Source organism: Hyperolius riggenbachi, chromosome 7 (assembly GCF_040937935.1).
Source record: "Hyperolius riggenbachi isolate aHypRig1 chromosome 7, aHypRig1.pri, whole genome shotgun sequence".
NCBI lineage: Eukaryota > Metazoa > Chordata > Amphibia > Anura > Hyperoliidae > Hyperolius > Hyperolius riggenbachi.
This window is the reverse complement of record NC_090652.1, coordinates 71926424-71938483: the sequence shown is the minus strand read 5'-3', so window position 1 is coordinate 71938483 and position 12060 is coordinate 71926424. Positions and strand designations below refer to the sequence as shown.

The 12060-nt window shown below is 41.9% G+C and overlaps 1 protein-coding gene across 1 annotated transcript; it reads right to left on the bottom strand.

The window, feature by feature from the left end:
- Positions 1–2435: 2435 nt before the first annotated feature.
- LOC137526063 (taste receptor type 2 member 40-like) lies at positions 2436–3383 on the bottom strand. Its single transcript, XM_068247277.1, has one exon. It carries the CDS (start codon positions 3381–3383, stop codon positions 2436–2438), a length of 948 nt encoding a protein of 315 aa, XP_068103378.1.
- Positions 3384–12060: the final 8677 nt, after the last annotated feature.

Genomic DNA, 12060 nt, shown 5'->3' with positions numbered 1-12060 from the left:
GACTGTCTGAATAGTAGTCACATTTATTAATTAGTACCCCAAAACAGTGCAACGCGTTTCGCAGGCCCAGCCCGCTTCATCAGGCAATAAACATGGGGACAAGACAGAATTTCAGCAATAGCAGGTGTAGCGCCTCAGGCGCTACACCTGCTATTGCTGAAAACATGGGGACAAGACAGAATTTCAGCAATAGCAGGTGTAGCGCCTGAGGCGCTACACCTGCTATTGCTGAAATTCTGTCTTGTCCCCATGTTTATTGCCTGATGAAGCGGGCTGGGCCTACGAAACGCGTTGCACTGTTTTGGGGTACTAATTAATAAATGTGACTACTGTTCAGACAGTCTTTCGTGTCTGCTTTATGGAGGTAAGTCCACTGCTTCCTCCCAGCAAATTTTAAAGTTTTTATCCACTTTTATCCTGCTGGCGCCTCTGTTCTCCTACTGCTATTTTAGATAAAATAATCAAGTAGTTACATGCCTCATGATAATTCATCAAGTAGTCAAATGGCAGCAGATTTCCCCACAAAATGCAATCAAATTGGCGGCAGATATCCCTAAAAAATGCAATCAGATTGGCAGCAGATACCCCCACAAAATGCAATCAGATTGGCAGCAGATTTCCCCACAAAATGCAATCAGATTGGCAGCAGATACCCTCACAAAATGCAATCAGATTGGCAGCAGATATCCCCACAAAATGCAATCAGATTGGCAGCAGATACCCCCCCAAAACACAATCAGATTGGCAGCAGATATCCCCACAAAATGCAATCAGATTGGCAGCAGATACCCTCACAAAATGCAATCAGATTGGCAGCAGATATCCCCACAAAATGCAATCAGATTGGAGGCAGATATCCCCACAAAATGCAATCAGATTGGCGGCAGATATCCTCACAAAATGCAATCAGATTGGCGACAGATATCCCCACGAAATGCAATCAGATTAGCAGCAAATATCCCCACAAAATGCAATTAGATTGGTGGCAGATATCCCCACAAAATGCAGTTAGATTGGCGGCAGATATCCCCACAAAATGCAATTAGATTGGCGGAAGATATTCCCACAAAATGCACGCAGATTTGCCACAGATTTCCCCACAAAATACAATCCGATTGGCCGCAGATTTCCCCACAAAATACAATCAGATTGGCGGCAGATATCCCCACAAAATGCAATTAGATTGGCGGCAGATTTCCCCACAAAATACAATTAGATTGGCGGCAGATATCCCTACAAAATGCAATTATATTGGCAGCAGATATCCCCACAAAATGCAATCAGTTTGGTGGCAGATATCCCCAGAAAATGCAATCAGATTGGCGGCAGAGATCCCCACAAAGGCAGGTCCCCAGTTAGTGGGGGCCCCCATGCTGGAAGGGGGGGCAGTGTGCACAGAGTAGTGGGGAGGGGGGAAATCCTCCCCCCTCCCTCACCTAGGGACTCCCACTTCCACGCTCCCCCCCCTCCAGAATTGCAGCCAGCAGCGGCAGCGAGCAGGAAACACTTACCGGGATCAGATAGCTCTGTGTACCGCTGCTGGTCTGGTCTCCTACACTGCACTGTCCAATCACGCTCTCACAGTAAGTACTGCGAGAGTGTGATTGGACAGTGCAGTGCAGAAGACCAGACCAGCGGCACGCAGAGCTATCGATCTGACTCGGTAAGCTATTCCCCGCTGCTGCCGCTGGCTGCAATTTTGAAGGGGGGGAGCACGGAAGGGGGGGTGGCCCTAGGTGAGGAAGGGGGGAGGCTTCCCCCCCTCTCCGCCGTTCTGTGCACACACAATTTCCCCCCTTCCTGCGCTGTGCCCCTTCCTTCTCAGCTTTGGGGCCCCCAGGAGGCGGGGTGGCCGGGGCCTACCGATGGAAAAATCAGCAGTTTGGTGGCTCAGTCCGAGCCTGAAGCAGTCACACATCAATGTGATGGATATCGATCTTACCTTCTTCTCTGTGTATGTATTTAAACACCATTAGGTCACTAACCTGAGTGTAATAAGAATCTAAGCACTGTCTACTGAGGGCAGGCTGAAAGGGATGGTGTACAAAATCTACTCCTTTGCCTGTAACTTAGTATGTGCAGCCATCAGACCATTGCTGCAGACTGAGACATTTTTTACAAACACTGGGGAGCAGGGATAGTGTACAAACACCAAAATTTGTATAATACCTTATATGTGTGATGGGCACTTTATTACATCAACGGTACAGAGAATAGACAGTTTCTTGTTTACGGACCACTAATTTTTCTGGGACTCTTATCAGTTTGTCGCCTCTAGGGTGTGCCGTTCTGTCAGGGTAGAACCAGCATTTTTTTTTACTGTAATTTAGTGAATCAACCACTATGAACTATATATTTTTTTATTTTGCACATTCCTAAAAGGATAAGGGTTTTTCTTTTTTTTTTTTTGCTTTTAAATTGCAACTTTGATGTCATTATGTTATGCACAGAATGATGTGGATCAGTTTTTTTCTGTTTGTGGTGGGATGAATCCTGTCCAGAATCATCTTCCTTAGCTTTGGAATGGCTTGGGCAATGATCATGGCTTCAGCTGTTGGAAAAGACGTTATCATAAACCAAATGATGACGCTGCGATCTGAAAAAGGATTTCTGAGGAATGTCATCCACAGGAATTCAGTGATATAGGAAATGATTGAGAATATGAGGAACAGGACCATTGTTTTTGTTGCACTGAAGAGGGCCTGGAGGTTTGGACAATTGTCTCCAGCCACGTTGTATTTCATATTGTTTATATGTCTTATAAGAGAGGAGACTGTGACTCCAGTGGAGCCCAGAGTGAGAATGAAGGGTAGACAGCAGCCCAAGAGAGTGACCATCACACTGTATACAGGATTAATAATGACTAATGGGAAACCAAAAGATGTCTGAGTATTATTTATTGACGACTGAATTGGACATATCATTCTAGCCATCCAAAACAGGAAAATACTCATGACAAATGGCCCTATGACTGACAAGAGAAGAATATGTGGCAGAAAGGAAGCCAGGAACTGTTTTAAGATACCGAGGAACCAATGGCTGAAGTTGGAAATGGTAACACAGTAGCAAGTACAGAGCCAGCCAGTCAGCCAAAAGCTGCTGTAAGTCACAGTCATGCTCAGCATAATCATAGTGAAAGATATTTCTTCAGTGAAGAATGTCAAAGGGGTGAAGATATAGATAAAAGCCTCAACGGTGAAGACCAGGTCCATGAAGACATTCAGCAGTCCCATAATGAAGTAGATCAAACTGGTGGGATTAGAGGTTGGCCTAGTCTTCATGCTTTTAAAGCTGAAAGACACAATGCAAGCATTTAAGGTAAAACCTACTACTACTTGCATGGTGGTGACAGTGACGGTGATGATATTCGCTGCCAAACTCATTGTGTTGATAAAGTCGAGTCTCTGGTGTTGGTGTTTTTGTAAGCTTGTGGCGCTGAGTCATGAATGAATGCAAATTATCTCCAGGCCTTTGTAACTCATTAACATAATAGGCAAATCAAATGTTTTCTTTTGAAGGTGAAACAAAGCTTATTGTACAGACAGAGTAATTTATCAAACCTTTCCTCTAAGTTTAGGGGATAACTAAAGTGGTAAATGGGTCTCATTTAAATGGAATCTGAAGTGAAAATACACTTATGATATGATGAATTGTATGTGTAGTACAGCTTATAAATAGAAAATTATTAGCAAAGAGAAGAGTCCATATTGTTTCCAGTACAGAAGCAGTTAAAATACTTTAGTTATATTATAGATTAGCAGCAGATTCAACCATTAAATAGAATCCTGTCAGATCGAATCTGAAAGGAATCTATCTGATGTGTTAACACACAAGGAGCAGATTTTCAATAGATTTCAGAATTAAAGCTGTTGAAAATCGATCGACGTGCAATGTTGCATCATTCGATTCAATGCAACCCTATGGGCCATTGATCTGCTGCAGCAGCCGATCGACCTAGATTTTCTGCCCGGACCGATCTAGATTTTCCATCCAGGCCGATCGAGCAATCAAGGTCTCCTACTGAATAGATGCTGGCTTACTGAACAGGAAGAGTCGAAATTTGAACCCTGGTCTCCTGTGCCAGAGGTAGAGCCCTCAACCAGTACACTATCCATATCCAGCCACTTTTCAGTATCTAGCCACAGGGTAGGACCAAATCATTATATTTATTTGTTACATAGTTACATAGTTATTTTGGTTGAAAAAAGACATACGTCCATCGAGTTCAACTAGTACAAAGTACAACTCCAGCCTGCTCCCTCACATATCCCTGTTGATCCAGAGGAAGGCGAAAAAACCCTTACAAGGCATGGTCCAATTAGCCCCAAAAGGGAAAAATTCCTTCCCGACTCCAGATGGAAATCAGATAAAATCCCTGGATCAACATCATTAGGTATTACCTAGTAATTGTAGCCATGGATGTCTTTCAACGCAAGGAAAGCATCTAAGCCCCCTTTAAATGCAGGTATAGAGTTTGCCATAACGACTTCCTGTGGCAATGCATTCCACATCTTAATCACTCTTACTGTAAACAACCCTTTCCTAAATAAATGGCTAAAACGTTTTTCTCCATGTGCAGATCATGTCCTCTAGTCCTTTGAGAAGGCCTAGGGACAAAAAGATCATCCGCTAAGCTATTATATTGCCCTCTGATGTATTTATACATGTTAATTAGAGCTCCGCTAAGGCGTCTTTTCTCTAGACTAAATAAACCCAGTTTATCTAACCTTTCTTGATAAGCGAGACCTTCCATCCCACGTATCAATTTTGTTGCTTGTCTCTGCACCTGCTCTAAAACTGCAATATCTTTTTTGTAATGTGGTGCCCCGAACTGAATTCCATATTCCAGATGTGGCCTTACTAGAGAGTTAAACAGGGGCAATATTATGCTAGCATCTCGAGTTTTTATTTCCCTTTTAATGCATCCCAAAATTTTGTTAGCTTTAGCTGCAGCGGCTTGGCATTGAGTACGATTATTTAACTTGTTGTCGATGAGTACTCCTAAGTCCTTCTCCAAGTTTGATGTCCCCAACTGTATCCCATTTATTTTGTATGGTGCTAGACCATTGGTATGACCAAAATGCATGACTTTACTTTTTTCAACATTGAATTTCATCTGCCATTTATGTGCCCATATAGCCATCCTATCCAGATCCTGTTGCAATATGACACTATCTTCCTGAGAGTTGATGATTCTGCACAATTTTGTATCATCTGCAAAAATAGCAACATTGCTCACTACTGCATCTACTAGGTCATTAATAAATAAATTGAAGAGCACTGGACCCAGTACAGACCCCTGTGGGACCCCACTGCTAACGACTGTGAGTACGATCCATTGACCACAACTCTTTGTTTTCTGTCTATTAGCCAGTTCCCTATCCATGCACACAGACTCTTCCCCAGTCCTTGCATCCTCAACTTTTGCACCATATGCATCTACTACTGGGCACTGCCACCAATTGGCTTGCAAGTATTATATGGTGGGTGGCGGGTACAGGAAGCCTGAAGGCCGTTTCATGCTGGGCGCTTCATGGGAGGCTATAGCCGCCCCAGTGGCATACTTCATTTGATTTTACCTTTTTCCACTACTTCAAACTAACTTCTTGTTCCCATGGCTGCCAGATGCCAAAGACCAGGAGGTGTCCTGGCTGGGCTATCTGAATGCTTGTCAGTATAGGCCTTTCATTACCTAGGTGGCTGGCTGATTGGCGTCAAGTCCTGGGGGAGTATTTTGCAGGAGATCTTGTGCTTCGCCTCGTCATCAGCCTCCCAGTGGCGATCTTCACTAGGAGACTATTAGATGGACGAAATTGCCATCTATTTGCACTGTACAGTGCAATCTAAGGCAACGCTGCACTGGGGAAAGCTGTGACACTCGTCTGTCCCCCTGGGAGGTTCCAAGAACGATCGGTTCTCATAGGCTGATGTCTATGAGAGCCGATCGCTGGGATTTGCTGCCAGGAGGAGTGAGGGAGGGTGGATAATTAAATAATTTTAAAAAATGCCAAATTTATTAAAACAAACAGATAAATAAATAAAATATAAATAAACAAACATCCCAGGAGAGATCAGAGCCCACCAACAGAAAGCTCTGTTGGTAGGCAGAAAGCGGGGGGAATTACTTGTGCTGCGTTGTACGGCCCTGCAGCGAGCACTTAAAGCAGCAGTGGCCTGATTGTAAAAAATAGACTGGTCTCTATGGGGGTGTAAGCCTACGGTCCTTAAGAGGTTAAGAATTCAGGGATCAAGGCTGCATATACACTGATGGCTTGCTATTTTCTTTTGCTTTTTGACCTGACCTCACATCTCACTGCCCAATTTAATGCAGGAGTTCTCTGTGTATGGTAATGTGTCCAACTATAAGATTAAATATAATAAGTGTGAGGTAATGTCGTTGGGTCTGACGCAAGACATAAATACTCACATAAATACTCATGTCATTCAGAACTTTCCATTGAAATGGTCTTAAACTGCATTAACCTAATCTAAAGAGCTTTATCAACAGAACTTTATACCCCTTCTAGCTAATATTAATAGAGATTTGGAAAGATGGGAAGTAAATCAATTTTCATGGCTGAATTGAAATGATCAAATTTCCGATCTGAAATGGGCTTACTGCAATGGTAATCGGAAATCGTATTTCTGCGGAAATACCACATTACCGCAACTCGGTAATTTTAGCCCAATCACAGGGCTTGGAAGCATTTGACCAATTAGAGAATGCAGAATTTTTCAGCAAAAACAAAACAAAAAAGATTACCACAGTAATTTTAGACCAATCACAGGACTCAGATACTGCTGAGTATTTCTGAGTCTTGTGATTGGCCTAAAATTTCCATAGTATTCTCTGATTGGTCCAATACGTAGAATTATTACAATTAACTAATTTTATTAACAAAATGACAAAAAAAGTCTTTCCTTGGAAATCGTTAATCAGAAATCCACAGCATTGGTAATCGTCATTTTCGGTAATCCGAATTTCTGTGGAATCAATCAGTATGTCTGACCATCCCTATGGCTGGGAAGAAAAAGTATTCAAAAGTTGACAGTGATATCCAAGATTTTATACTTTTTACTTTTTCCAGTTGATCAAAGGAGCCTTAAAGAGCACCTCCAGCCAAAAAAAGGTCTGAATGGCAGTACAAATATGTAGTCTATGCACTGTGTACAGTTAGAGGAACACATAGTTTATATCTGGTACGTCATAGTGGGTAGACCAGACTCACATTTATATCTGTAATGGTGCCTATACACGGTACAATAAAAACGTTCTATTTTCCCGTTTATTCAACCAAAACGATCGAATTGAATGAAAGTTGAAAATATTGTTTTTTTCGATCAAGAACAAGAAACGATTATCTTTAAAATATTTATATTATTTATATATTATTTTTACAATAAAAATCCAATCGGGCATGCTGGAAAAATGTTTATATTCAATCTAACGGAATAATCAAACTAAATTATCTGATCGTTGTTTTTTTTTAAATTGTACCATGTATGGACACTATTAGTAGCACTTCCTTATTTCTCCTGAAGCTGAAGCATTGTCTCCTTAGCCTGATTCCCTTCTCTGCCCCTCCCTCTCCTGCTCTCAGCCTGCCTGGATCTAATTACTTCTCTTTTCTCAGTGTGTAGGAGAGAGAAGACACAGCAGAAGTGCTGCAGCCTGTCTTATCATGTCTGATGGCTATAATTCTTATTTCAGATGTATTTGCAGCAGTCACAAACTCAGTCAGTGGCTGCCCAAGTTTCACAGGGGCAAGCAGTGGAGCACTGGTCCTGTGCTCTCACATCCTGTGCTTTGCCCCTCCCGCAAGAACAGCACAGAATGGGGTGAGAACAGGACCAGGGAAGAACAGAGGTTGGGAGGAGCACAAGATGAGAGCAAACGACCAGATAACAAATGGGACAGGGAGAGTACACAGGGCGGGTGGTGCACAGGAGGGGATGGGGGGATGTCCAAATCCAGCCTTGCCCATAATAGCTGTAGCCACAGAAACAACTGATCTGAAGAATGGACCCCTTTATTGGAGCGAGTGAAGTATTAGTTTGGGCCCCCCTACAGCTCTGGGCCCCCTGCAGTAGCAAGGGCTGCTCCCCTGTATTTAGGCCCCTGGTTGCAATTATTATATTGTATATAATGGGGTTTGAATCCTTCTTTGGTACCTTAAAAATAAATTGCAGCACTCAGTATTTGATTTTTATCTAAACACTGCATTTGCTTATCATACAGCATAAACAGTATACAAAAATATGAACTATTCCATGTAGCATTTCCATCTAACAATATTCCATCCATTTATAGCCAGCCAAGCAAACATAAATATTCTTAGTATATTCAATAATGCATTATGGGCTTGATTCAAAAAGCGGTGCTAACTGTTAGCATGCCTGTGAAAACCCCCTTAGCACGTCTAAACGAACTTTTCGCATGCAAAACTTTATGCGCGCAAAACTTTCCGCGCACGCTGCATAGAGCGCAGGGCGCTCCGCGCGAAGTGCCCATTAAAGCCTATGGGACTTAGCGTGCATAGGACTTTGCGCGCGCAAAACTTTATGCGCGCAAAGTTAGCGCGCGATCTGATTGAGAAATCCGGTGCTAACCTACTTAGCACCCTGGTTAGCACGTCTAAAGACTTTAGACGTGCTAAGTAGGTTAGCACTGCTTTGTGAATCAAGCCCTGTGGTTTTTCTGCAAAGAAAAGTTCAAAGGGTCACTAGCCTGCTCTGTGAAATCATTTAAAATGCTGAGTGTATTGTGGAAACTGCAATTATACACTAGTATAACACTAGTTTCTTTGCTACTAATGTTCTATTAATTATCTGTATTACACAACCAATTCATAATATCATGAGGTTTTTTTTCGCTTCAGTGTCACGTTAACAGAACTTAATGCAGACAAATTCATCATCAGAATATGAAAAGCATATTACCCCCATCTCCCAATCTCTTCAGTGGAACCAAAATGTGGGAAGGTAGGGCTCCAGAAGAGTTTCCACTTCTGTGTGTCTTCTCAGAAGATTTTCAGGCTAGTGTCACCTATGGCTTTTGCCCCTATGTTTATAGTAACAACTTCCAGTATGGCTTCCATTTGGAATTTCCCTCAACCTCTGGTCCTGATTGGCTGAAATGTCCTTTGCGTCAATTAGCTTATTTTTAAAGAGGAACTCCAGTGAAAATAATGTAGTAAAAAAAGTGCTTCATTTTTTACCATAATTATGTATAAATGATTTAGTCAGTGTTTGCTCATTGTAAAATCTTTCCTCTCCCAGATTAACATTCTGACATTTATTACATGGTGACATTGTTACTGTGGGCAGGTTATTTAGCTGTTTCTAGCTGTTCTGTCTGTTAGACAGCTAATAACAGCTATTTCCTGTCTCTGAACATTGTTACATTGTAGCAGTTTGCCAGCAGTACCGCGGTCTTCAGAGCCTCTTGTGGGAGGGGTTTCAGCACAAAATCAGTCACACAGCGCCCCCTGATGGTCTGTTTGTGAAAATCATTGTCTTTCTCATGTAAAATGGGGTATCAGCTACTGATTGGGAAAAAGTTCAATTCTTGGTTGGAGTTTCTCTTTAAATTCCTTAGAGGCTGATAAGTACTTATCAGGAATTAGCTTCATTTTACAACATTTAACTTGTTTACACGTTCTGATATTTTACACTCAGTCATGGATAATTCACGTCATTTATTAAAAGATAACATCATTAGCCATGCTGGTGCCATATTGCCTGTGGATGTTGCACATATTGTCACCGTTCTGACCTGTAGGCTGTAAACAAGTTATTTTAATTAGTCATTGACACAAATAAACATTCTATCTTTAAACTGTTTTATAAACAATAATTTATTATTTATTGTTTTTAATTTCGGAGTTTTATATAGCACCAACATTTTCCGCAGTGCTGTACAGAATATATAGCTTTGTCACTAACTGTGCCTCAGAGGGGCTCACAATCTAGTCTCTACCGTAGTCATATGCCTATGTATGTATCATGTAATGTATCTATCATAGTCTAGGGCCAGCTTTGGAAGCCAATTAACTTATTTGTATGTTTTGGGGTTGTGGGAGGAAACCAGAGTACCCAGAGGAAACCCACGCAGACACGGGGAGTACATACAAACTCTGTGCAGATAGTGCCCTAGCTGGGATTTTCCTGGTATGCTGATTAGCTTAGTTGTCCCAGTCAAACATTTCACTCAAATGTCATTGCCTGTTTTGTCTAATTAAAATATCTTTCTATTCATACTATAAATACAAAAGTACATTTCATAAGATTTTTAAACTTTGCTTATGTAAAGTCTAAATATGTTCTTTCCTATTAAATAAAGTCTATCTGTAACCTCGAGGAAGGGAACATAGCATTCTTCATCAATGCAGCAATGGCATGCCTTTAAAAATCAAGTCTTTAGAATGAATGAAGTCTGTGTATGTAACTTTTCATCAGTTGAGAATGTGAGAGGATTTTATTAAAAAAAGATCTGCCTTCACGATAATCCTTTTTACCATCAAATCATTATTTTGCTGAAAAATCCTACCTGAAAAAGGTGACACTGTTTATTTGCATTAAATCTAGGGAGTTCTGACGAATACATAATTATAATATTATAGTTACATTACATAGTTACATTATTATTATTATTAGTATTATTATTATTATTTATCGCTTTTATATAGAGTCAACATATTATGCTGCACTTCACAATAAATTAGGTTGCGGACAATGATAATAGGGGTGACAGACAACGTAATACAGGTATAAGCAGTAAGACACACAATGCCAGATCATACATTGGGGTGGTAGTACATTACTGTAGTAATATGGTATGGATTAGACTGTGAGCTCCTCTGAGGAAAGTCAGTGACGAAGGGGTAAATTCACTAAACTGTGGTAAAACAAAAAACAAGAGTGTAGAGAGAAGTGATGAGCAAAAATTTTGATTTTCTTTGCACATACATTTTTTTAAAAACAATGTCAAATTTGACTTTCGAGCCAAAATGTCGATTAAACAATTTTGTAATAAGCTTGTAATATTTAGATTTTTTTGTGATTTTCACACTAAGGCCCGGTTCACATTAGCGGTCGCCGTCCGGAATCGCCGTGCCGGAGCCAGACCGCATGCGGAACGGACGCAACGGACGCACGGCATAGCAATGAAAGTCTATGCGTCCGTTCACATGCGTCCGTTTCGTCCGGACCGGAGCCGGACCGGATCCGGACTCCGGCGTAAGACCCAACATGTGCTATTTTTTGGTCCGGCCCCTCCGGCTGACGTATCCGGAGCGGAGCCGGACTGTTGCATCCGGCCAATAGAAACCAATGAGAACCGGAGAGCGCACAACACACTGGCCGTAAAAAACGGACGCTCCACCCCACCTCCCATGCTTCCTCCATGCTACAGCGGCCATCCTGGACGGGGACACATAGGCCCAGCACCCACAGAGTGGAGCAGCAGCGACCTGACGCTGGAGCTCCCCGGCAGCAACATGTCCGATACGTCTGATAACGAGGAGGTGAGGCCCTACATTGACCCCAGAGCTTCTGCCGACCTCCCAGACCCCAGGTATTATTTTATACAGCTTGATCTCAAACGGATCCGGACCGCAACCGTGTTCATACCGCACGGAAAACGGATGCAAACGGACCGGATCCGGACCTGATCCGGATAGGAACCGTACGGATTAGGTCCGGTCCGGATCCGGTGCGGTCCGGACATCCGTTCCGGTTTTTACAAAACCGCAAGTGTGAACGGGGCCTTAAACAAACAATCTTTACACATTTCTCAGTAAAATAATGGACTGCATTTTTTTGCAAATTTTCGCATCAAAAAGAGCATTTTTTGCTTTTTTTCTTTGACCATATTGACAGCTGTTAGGGGATCTGGGTGCATACGCTCCTACTTTCCTGGAACAATTTCACTTATTGACTACTTTATGACATATGTGGATACTGGTACTAGCCTTACAATGAAGTTTTTTTTAATTATTATCATTTAATGCTCAACATTTTTCTTACTGTTTCATTTATATAAGAAGGTTTGTATTCACC